Source organism: Vulpes lagopus, chromosome 12 (genome assembly GCF_018345385.1).
Source record: "Vulpes lagopus strain Blue_001 chromosome 12, ASM1834538v1, whole genome shotgun sequence".
NCBI classification, from domain to species: Eukaryota; Metazoa; Chordata; class Mammalia; order Carnivora; family Canidae; genus Vulpes; species Vulpes lagopus.
The window spans coordinates 67478601-67498578 of record NC_054835.1 but is presented as its reverse complement, the minus strand read 5'-3'; the positions used below and the strand labels follow the sequence as shown (position 1 = coordinate 67498578).

General features: G+C 52.1%; 1 protein-coding gene across 4 annotated transcripts in view; it reads left to right on the top strand.

The window, feature by feature from the left end:
- The first annotated feature begins 1260 nt into the window (after nt 1-1260).
- USP46 (ubiquitin specific peptidase 46) overlaps nt 1261-19978 on the top strand; it is a 59846-nt gene continuing 41128 nt past the window's right edge. Inside the window, exons 1-3 of one of the 4 annotated variants that reach the window (XM_041725676.1) lie at nt 1373-1421; nt 2207-2502; nt 3561-3854. In XM_041725676.1, the coding sequence (XP_041581610.1) occupies nt 3837-3854 (18 nt within the window). In that variant the 5' untranslated portion in view covers nt 1373-1421; nt 2207-2502; nt 3561-3836. Of the gene's footprint in view, nt 1422-1741; nt 1881-2206; nt 2503-3560; nt 3855-19978 lie in introns of those variants that run through there. The other 3 variants (XM_041725677.1, XM_041725679.1, XM_041725675.1) reach the window with 3 other exon arrangements.

Here is a 19978-nt window from a genome sequence, read left to right as displayed (position 1 = left end):
GGGCCTCGGGGCGGGGGCGCTCGGGGTGCGGCGGGGGGGCTCGGGGTGCGCTCAGGGCGCCTGCTGCACGCGGCTGGGGCTCTCGGGGCGCTCGGGCGGGAGCGCTCGGGGTGCGGCGGGGGGGCTCGGGGTGCGCTGGGGACCTCCGGGCGGAGGTGCGGCAGGGGGCGCTGGGCGTAGGGGCGCTCGGGGTGCGGCGGGGGGGCTCGGGGTGCGCTGGGGACCTCGGGGCGGAGGTGCGGCAGGGGGCGCTGGGCGTAGGGGCGCTCGGGGTGCGGCGGGGGGGCTCGGGGTGCGCTGGGGACCTCCGGGCGGAGGTGCGGCAGGGGGCGCTGGGCGTAGGGGCGCTCGGGGTGCGGCGGGGGGGCTCGGGGTGCGCTGGGGACCTCGGGGCGGAGGTGCGGCAGGGGGCGCTGGGCGTAGGGGCGCTCGGGGCGCGGCGGGGGGGCTCGGGGTGCGCTGGGGACCTCGGGGCGGAGGTGCGGCAGGGGGCGCTGGGGGTAGGGGCGCTCGGGGTGCGGCGGGGGGCGCTCGGGGTGCGCTGGGGACCTCGGGGCGGAGGTGCGGCAGGGGGCGCTGGGGGTAGGGGCGCTCGGGGTGCGGCGGGGGGGCTCGGGGTGCGCTGGGGACCTCGGGGCGGAGGTGCGGCAGGGGGCGCTGGGGGTAGGGGCGCTCGGGGTGCGGCGGGGGGGCTCGGGGTGCGCTGGGGACCTCGGGGCGGAGGTGCGGCAGGGGGCGCTGGGCGTAGGGGCGCTCGGGGTGCGGCGGGGGGGCTCGGGGTGCGCTGGGGACCTCGGGGCGGAGGTGCGGCAGGGGGCGCTGGGGGTAGGGGCGCTCGGGGTGCGGCGGGGGGGCTCGGGGTGCGCTGGGGACCTCGGGGCGGAGGTGCGGCAGGGGGCGCTGGGCGTAGGGGCGCTCGGGGTGCGGCGGGGGGCTCGGGGTGCGCTGGGGACCTCCGGGCGGAGGTGCGGCAGGGGGCGCTGGGGGTAGGGGCGCTCGGGGTGCGGCGGGGGGCTCGGGGTGCGCCCGGGGCGCCTGCTGCACGCGGGGGGGCGCTCGGGGCGCTCGGGCGGGGGCGCTCGGGGCGCGGGCTGCAGGCGGCGGGCTCGCTCGGGCCGCCCCTCCTCCCCGCGCCGCCGGCCGCGGCCCAGGCTCCCTCGCTCCGCCGTCCCCGCCTCCCGCCTCCCGCCTCCCGCCCCGCCCCGCCCCCGCCTCCCCCTCCGCCTCCTCCGCCCTCCCCGCCGGCCTCCGTCTCCCAGCCCCGCCGCCCGCCGGCCCCAGGCCGCGTCCCGCCCTCCCGCCGGCCTCCCCGCCGCGCCACCATGGCCAGCCCCGTTTTCACCCTGTAAAGATGGCGGTGCGGGGTCGCTGCAACCTTTAGACTAATGACTGTCCGAAACATCGCCTCCATCTGTAATATGGTGAGTGGCGGCCGCCTCGGGGGTCGCGCCCCGGGCGCCGCGGGGCGAAGAAAGGGACGCGGGAGCCGCCCCCCGCCGGGCGCCCGGGGCGGGGGGGAAGGGGGAGGGGCGGGGAGGGGAGCGGAGGGGAGGGGAGGGGAGGGAGGGGAGCGGAGGGGAGGGGAGGGGGGGGAGGGGGGCGGCGGGGTCCGCGCGGCGCGGCCAGAAGTTCCCGGCCCCCCCCCCGCCCCCCCCCCCGCCCCCGCCCCCGCCCCCTCGCGGCCGCCGACCCGCGAGCCCGCCCGCCGCGGAGCCTCCTCCGTCCCGGGCTGCGGCGGGGCGCTCGGGCGTCTGGGCGTCTGGGGGCGTCTGGGGCGCGCCCCGGGCCCCCTGCCCCTGCCCCTGCGCCGTCCCGCCCCGGCCGCCCTCGTGTCGTCTCGGGTTCGCCCCTTCGGCCGCGTTGACGATGCGCTTCGCGAGGTGAGGCCGGGGCCGAGCGCGGCATCGGGCTGCGCGGGGAACTTCGGCGGGGCTCGCCGGGCGGTTTGCGGGCGCCTCGGTTTCCCCGCCGGGGAGGGGGACAAGGTTATCGGGCCGTGCGGCTCGGCTCGGAGGCCCCGCGGGTGGGGCCGCCCTTGGGCGGGGGGGGGAGGGGGAGGGGGAGGGGGAGGGGGGTCGCCGGGGTCCCCCTGCCCCTTCTGCTGCGCGCCCCGCGGCCGGCACCCGGGCCCGGCGGGGCTGCGCCCATCACGCGGCGCTCGCTTAACTTGGGTCCCCCCTCGCTCTCCCTCTTCCGTGTTTTGCAGGAACAGCCTCGGGCCCTGGGGCTCCCAGGCTGCACCCCGCCGGCACCCCCACTTGTCCGAGCTCCGGGCGGCTCCGCTGGCCCCGGAATGAGGCAGCGGCCCCCTGGGCAGGGCGACAGAGCCGCGCCTCGCCCGCACCCTCGGGGTCCCCTGCCCCCTGCCCGCCGAGCCAGGGCCCCTCCTCCAGCTGGAGCACGTGTCCGTGTAGTGCCGGCTTGGGGAAAGCCTCCCTGGAAGCTCACCCACGGGCCCCACAGGGAATCTGAGGAGGCTTCCTGGAGAAGCCTGGGGGCCAGGTGAGCCGGGCGCCCTCCCGACGCACAGCTTAAGTCTCGTGCCCCACATCCTCCTGCCAGGGGAGCCTCGGGGAGCCTTGTGGCAGCCCAGGGGTGGAACCGGGACCCACAGGCGCTGGCTTCAGTCTCCAGCGCTGTTGGACGCGCTGCTGCGGGGGCCTGCAGAGCGAGTGCTGGGGCTTCCCAGGGTGAGAGCTGCAAAGGTGTTGGCGCAGGGCCGGGTGGATGTGGTGGGTGGCTCCTGGAGCCGGTCCATTTCCTCTCCTCTCCTTCCTTCTCCACACAGACACAGGGCTCCTGCCCCTTGCCGTCGAGTGGCATTAACAGTGGCTTGGTGCAGGGACAAGGCGATGCTGCCTTTCTTCCCGGTTGCTGTCTCTGCTAAGACCACTTTCTGAGCGGATCTGTGAAACCAGAGCAGCTCTCGTGCGTGCTGAGTGGCCTCAGCCCTCCAGCTCTCGGTGGTGTTCCCCCCTGCTTGCATGGGGTGACCCCTCTCTATAGGGAAGTAGACTGGGAACTCCAGAGCGACCATGTCCCAAGAGGAAGCCAGCGTCCAGCCGTCCCCGGCACCGCCCCAGTGCGGCTGGGGCTTCTTGGCACACCTGGGCATAGTGTCACCACCAGTGTCCCATAAAACTCAAGGAGGCGGGCTGCAGGGAAGACGTGCTCTCGTGCAGGCTGTATTGGCAGAGTTGACACCTCGTGCGGTGCGGAGTCCCTGCGAAGGGCACCAGAGTTAGGATCATCGCCCAGGTGAAGGGAGGAGCCAGTGATTCCTAAGTAGGGATTTTTCTGTGCCCGTCTGGACACTGTGTCTGGAGCCAAGTGCAAGTCCTGGTTCTAACACATACCAGCTTTTTGTCCTTGAACAAGAAGTTGCTGTTTTACTTTCCTCATCCAGAAAGAGGGGATGACGGTGGTCCCTACCTCATTAGGCTGTCGTATTAAATGAACTCCTGCCCTACAGGGCCTAGTACATAGCGAGTACTCAGTGAGGGCTCGCTGTTATTATTAACATCTTTCTCACTGTTATGTCACCTTCCGATGGTTTAAAGGACAACGAAGATGATCCGTTCTTGGACCTGGTGGAAGCAGCCACTACTACAGACGAGCCCCACGTTCATTTATGCAAACCACGCCGAAAGGCAGTAGTATACAAAGGCTGGGATGGGAATCCTTAGCCCCGCCCCGTGTAAAAGCCGGCTCCCGGTCACCCCTGTCCCTCCCAGTCTCACTTCCCACGCCAGGAGGCTTGGTGATGAAGACACTGCTGTCTTTTCACCTGATCAAACGTACATTTTCACCAGACCCCTGTCTAAATTCTTCACTGGATGATGAATTGTTTCCAGGTAGGTCTTGTCTGAATTTCTGTTTACTGTTTAGTTTCTCTCTGGGGCTCTAATTGGGCTTTTCCACTCCTAACATGATTAGGTCCTAGCTGGTTTGCGTAGCTGTTGTAACAGCAAGTGCCAGTTGCTTTTTTTTTTTTTTTTTTTTTTAAGGAGGCACATTGGCATATTTTAAGCAGGATGATGTGTCCAGAAAGGGTGTTAAAAGGTACCATCGTCCTAGGTAAGACTTGAGCAAGCCGAGACCTAGCTTTGAAAGGCAGATTTGTTTCTTCAACCAGACAAGAAAGGACCCAGCAGAGCAGAAACACAACTTGTAGCCAGTCCTTTCTGTGATCGAGAAATGAGCACCTTCTTTTTCCCCTCACACTTCTGCCGGTTTTAGTTATCGGGGTGTTGGAAAATGCCCACATCCCTCTGCTTGTCTCCTTCCCCACTGAAGTTTTGTGGTCCACTGGAAGTTTAATGATCGTTGCTATCTGTTTCAGTTTTACATCCATGTGAACTCCTGCCATAGTGATCCTTGATCAGGTTGCTTGTGTCAGCTTAGCCACACAGCGTGTCTGGTTCAGAGATAGTAAAGCTTGTTTGGCTGGTGTGTTGTAATTTTTAAAAGGTACTAGCTGCTGCCAAGCATGAGGAAATGTCCCTTGTTGATAATCCTCTGATTTTTTGTCCAGATCAATGGATTTAACTCCCTTTGTATTTTTGTGGTCCTACAAATGGAAAGTTGTGGGGTTTTGTTGTTTTTCCTGGTTAAGATTTCAGTGGGAAGAGCCTGGGAAATTTTGTGAAGAGGCAGCGTTTTTGTTGAGGAGAAACCAAATGTGTCCTCTAGAAATGTGACTTGTACCAACGCAAATTGGTCTGAATCCTCGAAATCTTAAATTCGTTTGTTGATAGCGCCGGAAGATGTACTGCAGAGAAAATGCCGTGTGTCAGATAGACTCTGTTTTTGTCCCCATAAGCACCCATTTGTTGAGGATCGGCTATGAGCGTGTTGGCATATACTGCTGTAGGTGCTTCATAAATGAATGAGGGGAGTCCCTATCCCCATGGAACTCAGCAGTTTCTTATTTTGTGGGCACAGCATTGGTGAAGACTCAACGGTTTCAATCTGGTGTGTTATCTGCACAGATAAAGGTTGAACAGAATTGCAGAAGCAATACAACGAAAAGACTGACGAACACAGCAGGATGTTTCTTAATGTAATTTGCATTTGACCAGAGTCTGATTATCTTTTGTTTTATGTGAGGACATGACTACAGTCAGTGTAACTTAGACCTGGCATCTGTTCCTGTGGCTCTTTAGTTAAGCCTGAGCGTGATGGTGCCTTTGGACAGGTGGTTGTATTTCTTGAGACGTTAGTCTTTCTCACCTTGTAGGGCTGGGTTGTCCAAGGCTTCTTCATGAACAGTATTTCTTAAGAGTCTTTATTAAAAACCTCTTTCTCAAGATGGGGCGAGCATCTGAAAGATCAATTCAAGGCAATGTGTGAAAAGCCTGATGAAGAGGGAGGAACCAAGGTGGGTAGAGGTCAAGGAGCTGATCCCCGGTCCATCCCTGAGGATGCTGGTGTCAGAAGCTCAGGGAAGGTTAGAGGCTTTGAGGATTTCCCACCCCCAGGTGGGGGGTGCAGGGGTGGTCCACGGCCAGTGGGTTCACTTTCTCTCTCAGTCTTCTTTGGGCCAGTGGCAGCGACTTACCGTTGACTGACCCAGCACACAGATGGGAAGTCTTTTGGAAGGCAGAATGTCCTGTGAGGATGGAGTGGTGACCTTTGGCCTCACCAGCATCGCCAGCCGCGGGAGAAGTACCAGCCTCTAGCTGGGGACTGACCCGCCGCTATTTCACTTTGAAATTCCTCAACACAGTACATTACGAACCAAGCACTATCATTTTCTTTTTTTTTTTTTTAACAGCTTTATTGACATACAATAAACACATATTTTTTTTAATTTTTTTTTTTATTATTTATTTATGATAGTCATACAGAGAGAGAGAGGCAGAGACATAGGCAGAGGGAGAAGCAGGCTCCATGCACCGGGAGCCTGACGTGGGATTCGATCCCGGGTCTCCAGGATCGCGCCCTGGGCCAAAGGCAGGCACCAAAGCGCTGCGCCACCCAGGGATCCCAATAAACACATATTTAAAGTGTAAAAAAAAAAAAATCTGTTGATTGTCTAGCAACCATTTAAGGACTTAAGCACCTTACTTAAAAGTGTGTCGAATTTACCAGCTATTAGCATTTTAACATTCATTGAACAGTCCCAGGATATTATTGGACACCATAGTGAGTGCCATATTTGAATTGTTTTAAATAAATGAAATCACCCTGATATGAAGGGAAAGTAGAATTAGCAAAAATTTGAAACTAGAGGATTGTGTTGAGGTCGTTTTATCTTGCTAAATCAGTCACATGAGGCAGTATTTTGAGACTAGTTGGAAAATGTTTTTAAGATTTAAAAAAAAAATCTATGTACATCTTATAATTTGGGAGAAGGTGTAATTTGTCTCTTCCTCTGGTACTGTTACTGTTGCTTCTCATTCTTAAAAGATAATTGGAGACTGTAACCTTAGATTAATGTATCATCTGGGAGTGGATAAAGTCATGTGTGAGGATCTACTGTGATCGTTGTCAGATTTTAAAAATTGCAGCCTGGGGTGCGGTGGGCTAATGTGGAAAGAAAAATTCTCTTCTTCTGGTCTCTCAGTCTAATATGTAGATGTTTGTGTTGGGTCAGGACCTGACAATTAGGCCTATAGATTTTTCTCTGTCTTTTCTTGGAATCCTAGAGGAAAACAAAGTTGAATGCCAATATTTACTTAGCGTGAAAGATTGCAATATTATTTTCTAGATATCAATGTGGTGTTCCATTTCACCCGTATGATAAAACCTACTTATTTTTTAACTGGTGTGGAATTTTGGTGGTTTGGGTTGTAATGGAAATTCAATTCAATTTTGGTTCTCTTTCCATTTAAGAGAAATTTCTGTAGTTTCCATGTCCCTTTTCTCCCCAGCCTGGCGTGTCTAGTTCATCGAAATGACTTGAGGCTTTATGATAGTGTTTAATTTTGCGGTGTCATCATCAGAAAGGTATCTCCTAGTGGTTTTATCTGTAGCCCACCCTTGGAGCCAGCCCAAAGCAAACAGACTGGAAGAGTTTGGTGTTTTAGTCTAGTTAATGCTTCTGGCCTAAATATTTTAATGCACATTGTTAGAGTTGCCTTCAATTGTGGTGAAACCACAATTGCTAATATAAGGGTTTGAAACGCCTTGCTGATCTTTTAAGAGGAAAAGCCACCCCAAAATGAACGAGCAGATACTTTTTTGAGACAAGTTCTGTGTGAACAATCAATCCTGGCATTAAGGCTTTTTGGAATGTTTCTGTCCTGAGATGGTTGCCAAGAATTTGGGGTATGTTGTAAGTCCTCCACGTGAAATTTTACTGCAATTTTAAGAATGGTTCTCTGTGCTGGGTATTTGTTAAGAGTATGGAAGAAACCCCATGGGTTCTCCAAGCTTCACTTTTCACCTGTTGGTCCATTCTCCTCCTGCCCATCCAGGTCTGATGCCATTTTCAGGGCCCGATTGTGCTTTAAAGTACTTTAGACTTGGGACTCTTCTTCTGGGTGGTGATACATTTCGGACCTACTGAAAAGTGTGGAGAATCATAGAGGGAACACCGTGGGTTTCCATCCACCACCCAGTGAGGAGATAAAATACTACAAACACGAGCGAACCCTTCCTCAGTTCACTCTTCCTTCCTCTGGACACTGACCACTATTTTGAACTTGGCGTTTATCATGTGTTTATAGACTTTTACTAGGTATGTATATATATTCATTAACCAGATGTATCATCATTTTCTCACGTTTTAGACACGCTCTCTGATACTAAACTGCTCGGTTTGCTTTGGTTTAAACTGTGGTTTTGGGATTTATCCATTAAAATGCACGTGACTCTAGATTATCAACCGCCGTACGATACTCCTCACGAATATGCTACGATAGATTCATTTTATCGTTGGTGCGCCCTTGGGCTTACCATGTTTCGCGTTGGTCATGACAGTTTTGAACCTGTCTCTCTATGCTCATGTTTAAAGTTTCTCTGTGGTATATACCTTGAGGAGAAATTGCTGGATCACAGGAAACGGGCATCTTCAACTCTTGACCTATTGCCTGATTGCTCTCCGAGGCAGTTGTGCCAGTTTGCATTCCATCCAGCAGCGCTGGGGAGTTCAGCTGCTCTCCGTGCTTGCAGGCACCCAGTATTGTTTGTCTTGATGTTGTGCCAGTCTGATGGGTGTGAAGTGATATCTTTGTGACTTAACATGTTCACTCTCCTCTTTACTAAGGGGCTGAACATCTTTTCCCATGTTGCTTATGCTGGGTTGGTTTTAATCCGGGGACTCCAGGGCAGTTTCCTGGCTTTGTCTGAAAATAGGGAGACGGAGAGGAAGAGGATGCAGGGGGAACCCCATGGGGAGAGCAAAGAACAGGTCCAGAACTATTGGGAAGGGATGGAAGCTAGAGGTTGAGGGAATGATGACCAGGAGGTGAGAACGTGCAGCAGGCAGGTTATAGACTAGAAGCGAGAGGATCGTTGATTGAGTGTTGAGGCTACATTTGGCATGTGTCATTGTCCTGGCCAGGTCTCTCTGATTGGGGTACATTGTCCATGTTTTTTTTTGGGTTTTGTTTTGTTTTAAAGATTTTATTTATTTATTTATTCATGAGAGACAGAGAGAGAGAGGGAGAGGGAGAAGCCCGCTCCCTGCGGGGAGCCCGACGTGGGACTCGATCCCAGGACCCCAGGATGGCAACCTGAGCCAAAGGCAGATGCTCAACCACTGAGCCACCAGCTGCCCCGTCCATGCTTTGTTGAACTGAAGCTGGCGCTGGCGAACATCGTGTCCGGGGCCTCTTCCATTGAGCACAACAGCAAGGCTGGACTTCGGAAGTTCTCCTGTTCACCCAGTCGCTTTTTGAAGTTCTTTTGGGAAGGCAGCGTGCTTCTCTGGAAACCATGCTGCAGTGAATGTTCTCGTTCGTGTCTTCTTTGCACAGGTGCCTTCGTTTCTCCGGGGTCCAGGCCCTGCAGTGGAAGTGCTGCTCGTAGGATGTGTCCGGCTGCAGCTCTGCTAGGTGTTGCCAGACGGTTCCCCAAAGTGGTTGCAGAAAACAGAGTTTTTCTGATGTGCAGCTTCCGCGGCGCTCATCTCAGTTTCTGACTGTCCAGAGGCGTAGGGAGGTCTGGGGTGGGTTTTAGGCACCTGGGAATTTTTTTTTTTTTTTTTTAACATGTGCCACAGCTGATTTTGATCTGCCTCTGAAGCCAAGAAACCACTGTGTCAGACTGGCAGCTCCGCAAGGACAGGAGCTCCGGGTACGTGTCCACTGCTGATTTCTTAGCATTCAGCGCAGGGCCTGGCACGTGCTGGGCGCTCAACAGATGGTTACTGGAAAACTGAGCGAAGAGCCGTAAGCCTGGTAGGACGGAAGAAATGCCTGCAGTCAAGCAGTGCTCTTCGGATTTTACTGTCCACAGGAATTACCTGGGGATCCTGTTAAAATGCGGAGTCTGATTCTGTAGGTCTGGAGTGGGGCCGAGAGTGTGCATTTCAGGCATGGCCAGAGTCTCCTGGCTTGGGGCGCACACAGAGAACAGCCAGTCCCCAGGCGGGGAAAGAACGCGATTCCTTCCTCCATCGAGATCTAAAGTGGACGAGTTTAGGATTCGGGACCCTAGATGGCAAAGCCCACTTCCTCATCTCTTTGGAACACAGAAAGGCAGGTGACAAAGTATCTTTTTTCCCATGGCACTTTTGGGAAGACCCGAAGGAGATCCTGCTGCCTATGGAAGCATTTTGTGGACTGTGATGCGCTCGCACACGTTACGTTTTAGAATGTTCACTCTTGTAGGGAATTAATGGTTTCCTTCAGTTTGCTCACATCACAGAGCTGTTGTTAAAGTGAACAGATTTGGGGAAAGCTACCAATAAGTTCCAGTAGTTTATAGATACACCAGAAACCACGAAGGACACATACTGACATCCGAGCATCACTGGTTTTTTGGAATTCTGCTTCCGATCTGACCCACTGTCTAGTGGGCATTTTGAGAGGAGTGGGATGGGGGGAGGAGGTTGGGCCAGAGCAGAGGCAAAATTCACCTTGTGGTGTGGTTTTGACTGCAGGTGCTGGGAAGTGGGGGTTCCCTTCTCACTGGTTTGTGGTAGGAGGAGGAATGGGGCTAGAGAGAGGCCCACCACTCTCCACCACTCAGCTCTGCACTGTAGCAGATGCCAGGACAGTAGAGAGGCTCTCTGATTTACTCCGCAAGTCAGACACTTCTTAAAGTGGGGGGTGGGGGGCTCCAAATAGCTATTGGGTATTAATTGATCTACTGTAGGTAAAATCAGAGTTATTCAGGGTAAACTAGGCTGGGAGTCCTCCCAAAGTTAAGCCATCAAAGGACACAGCCATTTAAAAAAAAATCTTTAAAGATTTTATTTATTTATTCACGAGAGACACACACACAGAGAGGCAGAGACACAGGCAGAGGGAGAAGCAGGCTCCATGCAGGGAGCCTGACGTGGGACTCGATCCTGGGACTCCAGGATCACACCCTGGGCCGAAGGCGGATGCTCCACGGCTGAGCTACCCAGGCGTCCCAGGACACAGCCATTTAAATGCAGCATCTCAGGGTGCTTTATTTATTGGGGCTATTGGCTCATCCTTGTGAGAGAGGCAGTGTAGTATAGTGAGAGGAGAGGAAGTAAAATAAAAAAGTGACATTCAGAACTAGCGTGTGTTGTATGCTACAGTTTCTTTTATTCCCAACCTTCATTATATCTTTTTATTCCCAAGTCTTCCCTTTGTCTTTGAACCACTTGAACTTAGTAGTAGTTTTCCTTCAATGCGTTCAACTTCTTTTAATTTGGCCTCATTTTGTGTTAAGGCATCTGATGTTACGGGTTCGATGAGCTAGGTATATGCTTTTCTAATGCCTATCAAAAACATACTTGCTGTGGATACAAATATCAAGTCATTATGTTGTACACCTGAAACTAATATAATGCAGTGTGTCAGTTATACCTCAATTGAAAAAAAAAAGCACACACATAATTGCTAGAGTTAAGTGTTCATACTTGTACCACCTAAAATGATTTCACCTCCCTCTGGGATTCATGGTCCATAGTTTGGGGGAGGCACTGGCCCAGATAAGAGGTTCATTATGATAATTGAAATAACTGGCTATTGGAGGAACACTTTTTTTTTTTTTTAAAGGAATCTCTGTGTGCAGCATGGGTCTTGAACTCATGACCCCGAGATCAAGAATCACATGCTATACCGATTGAGCCAGCCAAGCACCCCTAGAGGAATATTGTTAAACTGGATTGTAGATTTACAGGTCGGTCAGCTTCCCTGGGAGGCAGGTTAGCCTGTGGAAGGGATCTGGTTGGACTTTCCACAAGTCCAGATCTGGTGTGAAGGTTCCATTGTTCCCACTGTCAGACTACTCGTCGCCCATCACATGGGGGTGACAAGAGAACTTCCGTCCCTGGGGCATTGTGGGGCTGAAATGGGATCATGAGTCTAGCGCTTAGCCCAGGGCCTGACTGCTTTACTACTGTCTTCTTCTAGTGCCCTTGTTTTTTCCACCAACACTGGAGTCCAAATGATGGAGCGGGAAGCGCCCCGGTACCTGAGGTCCCAGGTTCCAGTGTTGACCCGGCCGCTTTGTAGTTTTCCCGACGTGGGGCAGACGACTTAGGCCTCTCCAGGGGATGAGATGTTAATAATTAAGGACCATTCCTGCTGGTGCGCGGTGGTGAGAAGAGGAGCACCCCACTGCAGCCCTAGCGTGGCTTCCAGTTAGAGACAGGACTAGGGTTGGGGCAAGCCCAGAGGGGGCTGAAGGAGGAAGAAGCCGTGATTTCCGACTGAGATGGCCAGCGCTGGACACAGCGCTGATGGTGGCAAAACGTTTGTAATCATCAGTCAGGATACGGTGTCCTTCCCTTTCCCGATAAAGGAGGGCACATCGTGAAGTCAAAGACTTCTCGCCGTCTAGTAACCGTCTAACAAACCCTTCTGTATAGCCTGGCGTACCCAGCTCGGTGTTCCTAGCTAAGGAGTAGCCAAGCTCAGTGTGTTGTTTTTTTTTTTTTTTTAATAAAGTTTTTAAAGAGGTAGCATGAGTGCCCATGCTAGAAGTTTCCAGTAGCAGAAAAGGATTTAATATTGGTAATAGTTGCATCCTCTGACTCTTGTCTCTGGTGCGGGTCATTGTCGTGGTTTCTTCTGCTTCCATGCAGCAGTGTACGCACATATAAGCAGGTATGCTTATGGGTCCCTTGTAGTTTTTAAAAACCCAGCTAGTGCTTTGAGCATGGGCTGATGCGTCCCGATGTGCCCCTGGCTCCCTGTGCCTTGGAGGTGGCCTGGTGCTCGTCAGTGAAGGGCATCCTCATTCTTTTTTAATGCCTGCGGAGTATTCGGTTGCTTGGATGCACCGCGTTCCCTTACCCAGAGCCCCGCTCCTGGGCGGTCTGTGGTTTTTACCAGCCTTGCTGTCGGGAACAGATTTCCATATGTCCACATGTCATTGTGCATATGTGGGACGGGAGCCCACGACTCCCTTCTTCGAAATGGATTCGCGGTTGTAACTTGGACGGATTTTGCCAGATTGCCCTCCACCGGCACCACGTGCAACTCTGGTTACCCACGGCCTTGGCCAAGGCAGCGTGTTCTCCAGAAACCCTGTGCTCCTTTGCCAGTCAGGGGCAAAAAATCGTGTCCCGGTATATTTATAGGTTGCGTTTCTCTTGTTAGGAGTGAGCCGGAGCAGCTATTCACACGTTCAGGAAAACAAGCTCGATTTCATTTAACTGTTTTGTTCTTGGCAGTTATTTCCCCAGTCTGCAGGGAAGGGCCGGTTTTACTTTTATTTTCAATCTGTCGCAGACTGATGTTTTTGTAAAATACAATAAAAAAGAGAATCATTAGCCAAGTGGGATTAAAAACTCCGAAGAGACATGAGCGCACAAGGCCCTGTTTTCTTATGATGAAACCTGACGGATACGGAATCCCTCCATCCATACATTCCTTTTTTTTTTTTTTTTTGATCCATCCATACGTCTTAACCTGCTTTTAGTTGTGAGTTATTAGCCTTGATAACGCGGCCATGGGGTGCCCCTTACTCCTCTCTTTTCTCCCATCGCCGCCCGGTTTGGGGACGAGAGAAGAGAGCGCAGGACTGTATGTTTTCTGCTCACGGTCAGTCCTGGGTAGGTCATTATCCGATGGAGCAAAAGAGCTCTGATGGTGCAGGAGCACTCCCGGGGGGCAGGGGGGCCACGCAGAGCCGTCGGGTACACGGGCCCCTGCCATGCCCCGTGCCGTGGGGTGGGGTGCCCGTGTCCTGCCGTTGTCATTGACGGGGACCTCGAGCTTGAATTACTACAGGCCCTGGGTGGAGAATGCTCACAATCACCCTATTAGTCACATTTGCACAGTTGACCTCCCAGACCCCCGGGCCTTTGCGGGGATCCCCGGGCCCTGCCAAGCTGCTTTTCTGGGAAGTGATGTGATGGAAGGGGTTCCTGGGAGGGGAGGTGCTTGAGAGACCCCAGAAGCCAGCCGGCATCCTGGGGTGGGGGGTGGGTGGGGAGGGAGGGGTGGTTTGCAGAACCCCCGACTGGGAGTGAGTCTTTGCCTCCAGTGCACTGTGTTCAGTGACCACCGCCACCCGCCCCCCCCCCCCCCGCCTCCTTCAGCTGCAAGATAGACACACACACCAGCATCTTTTGTTCTGCATTTTGAGTTGTAGTGTTACCTTTGCATGAGGAAGTTGTTACGCTGTCGCTGGACGTGTGGAGAGCTGTCTTGCAAACCCGAGCTGCTCTTTAATGTCCCTTCCTGTGATGACTTGAAATCATCATGTCATCATGTGTCCCAGGGTCGTCCTTCTTCAATAGCAGATGTTTTTGTTTCTGTGTTGCGATCATTAAGTGAAGTCATCCTGAGATTTTTTGCTTTTTTCCTCGCTTATTTTTCCCTACGTATCACAGAAGGCTTGGAAATGACCTGCTATGGTGGCGCAGAATGAAAACGTCCTTGAGCGGCCTTCTTGGGGACGCTGGCCCCTGGGGAGAGCCGGAGAGGCCCGGGAGGCGGAGGGGCGCCCTCGCACCCAGTGTTGGGGCTGCAGTGTGACGGATTCAGATCGTGAGTGTACACCTGACCTCGGCAGGAGCCTGAACCCCCCACTAACCTCATTTCCCTCAGCTGTGAAATAGGCCTTGTGAGTCCCCAGGAGGGATTTTGCTGGAGAGAGAGTTTTGTGTAGTGTTGCTCACTGGGACCGGGTGAACTGTCCGGTCTGAGTAGGATCAGGGGTCCATGGCCACCTGGGGGTTAGGGGACGAGGCGGTGTGTGGCCAAGGGCCAGAGAGCACACACTCAGAAGGAGCTCTGGCTCTCGGCCTGCGCCCTGTGTCTGCAGCTGTGGAATTACTAAAAATATGAATGAAAAGGTCGTCTCCCCTGACTGGTGGTCAGGAGTCTGGGCTCTGAGTCTGAATGGCCTACATTTGAGTCCCGTCTCTGCCTTTACAGGCTGAGTGAACGTGGGCAGCTTCCCTGCATTTCTTCACGAGTCAAACACAGATAATATGTGTAATCTGGCTTAGGCTAGTGGATAAGATTAAGTGAATTATGTAGACATGAAGTCCCTGTGTGAGTGGCACATACCACTTACCCGTCCTCGTTTGCCAGATTTGTTCACTTTGCAAATTTATTTAAGTGCCTTGTACAGCAGATGCTCCGTTAGGCCCCGGCAATCCAGTCAGACCTAACAGAGTGTGTCCTCCTAGAGTTCGTGGCCTGGCGTAGAGAGATTAGCAAGCTTTTCGGTAAATATATTGGGCTTCCTGGGCCTTAATGTCTCTGTCACAACTACTCTACTGTTGTGAAAGTGGCTGCAGGAAATAAATGGATGACTGTGGCCGTGTTCCAATAAAACTTTATTTACAAAAGTAGTCGTGCCAGATTTGGCCCAGGGGCCATCGCTTGCCACCCTGTGGTTCGTTGGGAAAACACGTTAAATAATCACAAGCATGTTACTACAAATCGTGATAGGTTTTATGAAGCTACATACAGGATTCCGTGAGAGAAAAAGGTCAGGGAAGGTGGCTTCAAAGAAGTGGCGCTGAAGCAGAATGGTGAGAAGAGAAGGTAGCCGGAAAGAGCGGTGGGGGGGGGGGGGGTGGTGGTGGCGTAGCTCAAGGGGCTGGGGAACTGGCCTCTTGGCTCAGAACTACAGCCTGCATTTCTATCATTTAGAAGTACAGCAGATATTTTGCAGCCTGCTTTGGATTAAAAAAAATGGAAAATTTCCATATCTAAGTCATACCAATTCTCTTCCCCCCTCCTACTCCCTCACCCCTGTTAGAATCAGATGAGCAAGCATGTTAATAATTAACACGTTTTGGGGTGCCTGGCTGGCTCAGTCAGTGGAGCATGTGATTTCTTTTCTTTTCTTCTTTTCTTTCTTTTCTTTTCTTTTCTTTTCTTTTCTTTTTCTTTCTTTTCTCTCCTTCCTTCCTTCCTTCCTTTTTTTTTTTTTTTTTTTTTTTTTTAGAGAGATTGCATGAGAAGGAGAAAGAGCAAAGGGAGAGAGAGGGGGAATCCCAAGCAGACTTCACACTAAGCGTGGAGCCTGACAGGGGGCTTGATCTCACAACCCTCAGATGGTGACCTGAGCCCAAATCAAGAATTGGATGCTTAACCCACTGAGGTAAAAGCCCCTGGAGTATGTGACTCTTGATCTCAGGGTTGTAGGTTTGAGCCCCACATTGGGTGAAGAGATTATTTAAAAATAAAAAAATAAAAAAAAAATCTAAAAAGAAAAAAAATACACACACACACACACAAATACATTTTGTTATGCATTTTTTTTGGTAGCTTTTTTTTTCCCTATTACATTGTTTGCCTTATATTATTGTCCATATCTAAAAATTGAGAAGTTTGAGCAGTAAGATTGTGTATTCATTGTTAGGTATAAAATACTTTTTGATGCTGTTTTCTCTTTTTGCCTTGTTAAGCTTAAATTTTTTTTTTTTTTTAATGTTTTTTCCCCTATTTGGCTAAAGATTCACGGAGCTGAAAACCATCTGGGGGAAAAAAGCCATTTTCCTATTGATTACATCCTGAGTTTTTCCTGACTTCCAACCTCAATTTTACATTTCCTTTAAACACGTTGCAGCTCTGTAGAGATTTTACAGAAAAGGACAGATGTGCTGCTGCTCACTGTGGATATTTCAAGGGATGCTTTGGAGTTAGGGGTTTGTCTCTACAACTTTGTGACCTCTTCAGGAAGGTTTCGATTTTTGCCATTCTGGGATTTCCAGGGGACTCTGCTTCCTTGAGAGTCAGTATGGTGCAGGGGTCGGGAGCATGCTGGTGTGCGCTCAGACCCAGGTCCACACTTGGCTGTGCGAACGTGGATAAAGGTACCTACCCCCTCTGGGCCCCAGTTCTCTTATCTTTAACATGAGGGCGATAATGGCATTCACCTCATAGAGTTAAATTGTGAGGATAAAAGGAACAAAATACGCATCACATCCTCGCGGCAGTGAGGGGCATGGTAAGGATGCTTTATCTGTTATCATTACTAATCACCGCTAGGGAACCTGTGACTGTAGCTGCTCTTTAACCAGGCTTGCATCTGACTCATCCTGAGATCTTGGGCTGCTTCACCTCATTTGTGTTTCCCAGTGTCTGTAGGGCTGTAGGCGTGACCTTTAGTCACGGGAAGTCAGGGAACACCAGTCCTTTCCAAGGCTAGTTCTCTGTGTACGTTTGTACTTTGAAAACCTACGTGATAAGTAGCCTGGCCTTTTGAGCATAGACCTGAAAATGTGTCTTAAGCAGCAACATTCACTTGTCACATAGCTTTAATTCCTGGTTTATAATTAATGACTTGTTCTCTGTGTACTTAAAAATCCTTGTGTGTCATGCGTGGCCTTTAGTGCGTGTGTCCCTTCTTTACTTTGCACAAAATCAAAAGAGAGCCTGCCTGTCCTAGGATGCCAAAAAAAAAAAGGGGGGAGGGGCTATCCTGAGGTTATCGTGGGTGAAGGAGGCTTACTTCTCTGGGCCTCGGTTTTTTTCCATCTGTGAAATGGGTCTAGTTGATCTCCAGGGACCCTTCCCGACCTCTGCGGAGTTTTGTTATTGCTGTTGTTCAGGCACTCCCAAACTGTGGCAATATTCTCATTGGCTTTTATGGATCTTGCAATGCCATCGTTCTGATTATATCATTCTCTTGAGCAAGATCCTATCTCCTTGTTATCCCCCCATGGAAGAAATTCTAATATGCTTTCCGTATAAACTGCTTTTAAAATCGCTTTAAAAAGAAAATGCCTTTCTGTACCATCTCAGGCGTCTATGATTCGGCCTGCCCGGTGGTGGCGGCGGCGGTGGTGGTTGTTTATTTGGTGGTTTTGTAGCCCCCCCCTTGGCAGTCACAGAATTGCTCTCCGAAGTGCTTTGAAGAGCTAACATTACAGTCTTCTTGTTGGAACGTGTCCCAGCCCGGATTCTATTTTTAATAAAGTGTGGCGCATTGTTTTTCAAAGGTTACCAAATTTTTTACTGATGGAAATGAGATCTTTGTGTTTCTGTACCTCCGGACCCTGTGATTTGCCACCACGGAGAAGGTTTTTGTTCAGCATCTGGTCATGGAGCAATTATCTTCAGTGCCTCCCACCTCACCTCTTGTGCCTCTGTGCAGGGCGCCAGCAGGAGAAGGGTAGGCCCTCGGGTCTGTGGTGCACCTTGCAGTTTACGAAGTGCTGGTGACATTCCCGCTTTGGCTTCGGAGCAGTAGGTTGGCTGGATGCCCCCCCACCCTTCCCCCACCTCCACCAGGGAACCGAGGCCAAGAGAGGGAAGGGACCAAAACTCAAGGCGGATTCATACCGGGAGGGGAAACGGTGGCCAAAAACAGGCTGAATTGTGTGCCGTGGGCTTTAGGTTAACTGGTCTGCGGGATATCAGTCTGCTGATTTTTATTAAACATTTTTTTTATGGCAAATAATAGATGCTCGCAGTAAAAATTGTAAATAGTTGGGAAGAGAACACGGAACAGCCCCTTGGTGACCTCCTCATGTCCCAGCCCTACTCCTAGACCCCAGGGATAGTGATCATTTCTCAGGGATTCTGTTTGTTTTTTATTGTTGTTGTTTTAAGATTTTATTTATTTATTTGATAGAGAGAGCACTAGCAGGCTCTAGAGGGAGAGGGAGAAACAGGCTCGATGCCAGGACCCCGGGATCATGACCTGAGCCGACTGAGCCCCACCGGGGGCCCCTCTCAGCTGTTCCTGAAGGGGTTTCATTAGCATGTACACGGTGAACGCAGGTGGACTCGGTCTGCTGTGTCCACGCCATGTGCCCCCCATATAGGTGCCAGGCAGAAAGTAGGGCGTGCTGTGTGTTGATTAAATGAATGACATTAAATAAGTAAAAATTAAAAAAAAAATTAAAAAAAAAAAAAAAGGGATCCCTGGGTGGCGCAGCGGTTTGGCGCCTGCCTTTGGCCCAGGGCGCGATCCTGGAGACCCGGGATCGAATCCCACATCGGGCTCCCGGTGCATGGAGCCTGCTTCTCCCTCTGCCTGTGTCTCTGCCTCTCTCTCTCTCTCTCTCTCTCTCTCTCTCTCTGTGTGACTATCATAAATAAATAAAAATTAAAAAAAAAATTAAAAAAAAATTAATGAATGACCTGTCCAGTATTGTCCTGTACATTGTCACTCTCTAGCATGTTTTAACTTATCCCTGTATTTCGGACAGATTTGCATAGCAGTACCTGTGTGGCAACTTTACTTTTTTTTTTTTTTTTATTTGAGAGACAGTGAGTGCGTGAGTGAGCAGGAAAGAGCCAGAGAGAGGGAGAGAGAGAATCTGAAGCAGATTCTGAGCTCAGGGCGGAGCCCAACACGGGGCTTGATCCCACCACAACCTCGAGATCGTGACCTGAGCTGAAACCAAGATTGGGATGCTTAACCCACGGAGCGCCCCCCGCCGCAGGTGCCCCGCAACTTTTCTTTCTTAAACAGCTGCATGGTATTCCATCATATGGATTACTATAATTTTCTAACCACGTCAGGTTGTTTCTAACTTTTTTTTTTTCTGTTACAAAGCTTGCCCGTGAGGACCCTCTGAGGTACCAGTGGCTGGTTGTTGTTCCCTCAATATCCATTTTCCATTTCTAGCTGGTCACAGCTGCTCAGGGTGAAGCTAGCCACCACTGCCAAGCTCCCTTGCAGCGAGGTGTGGATGCCATACAGGTGCCCCGAGTGGGAGGCAGGGGTTGCATGGGTGAGGTTTCCTATTGCTGCTGCAAAAAATTACCACACACTTAGTAGCTCCAAATGACACACTTATTCTCCTAGAGCTCCAGAGGCCAGAAGTCCTAAAATCAAGGTGTCAGCCAGGCTGCCCACCTTCCAGAGGCTCTAGGAGAGAACACATTCCCTTGGCTTTTCCCGTTTCTGGAGGCTGCCTGCCTTCCGCGGCCCAGGGCCCTTCCTCGGAACTCTGCTCCTGTTGGCCCGTCTCCTCACCGACCCCCGCCTCTTGCCCCCTTCCTCTCTGGACCCTTGTGGTTACACTGGGCCCACCCAGGTAATCCAGGGTGATCCTCCCATCTCAGGATCCTTAAATTAATCGTACCTGCACAATCTCTTCCGTCATGTAAGCTAACAGATGCAGGTTCCAAGAACTAGGGTGTGGACATCTTTGAGGGGCTATTATTCTTCCTGTGACAGGCACTCCCGGGGCCTGGGGGTGGTCACTGAGGGATTCCCCAAGAAGGGTAATAGGGACAGCCAAGTGAGGAGGCTTGAGGAAGAGCCTTCAGATGATGGGTGGGATGGAATTTGAGGTGTCCTGAGGTGTGTGAGGAACAGAACGAAGGCCATGGAGACAGGGCCAGAGGTACAAGGGAGTGGGTGGCAAGAGGTGACACCAGAGACAGCAAGGGGAGACACTGGAAGGTTTTAGAGCAGATTTGTATTTACAAAGGATATTTGTGCTGCCATGTTGACAGGGGGG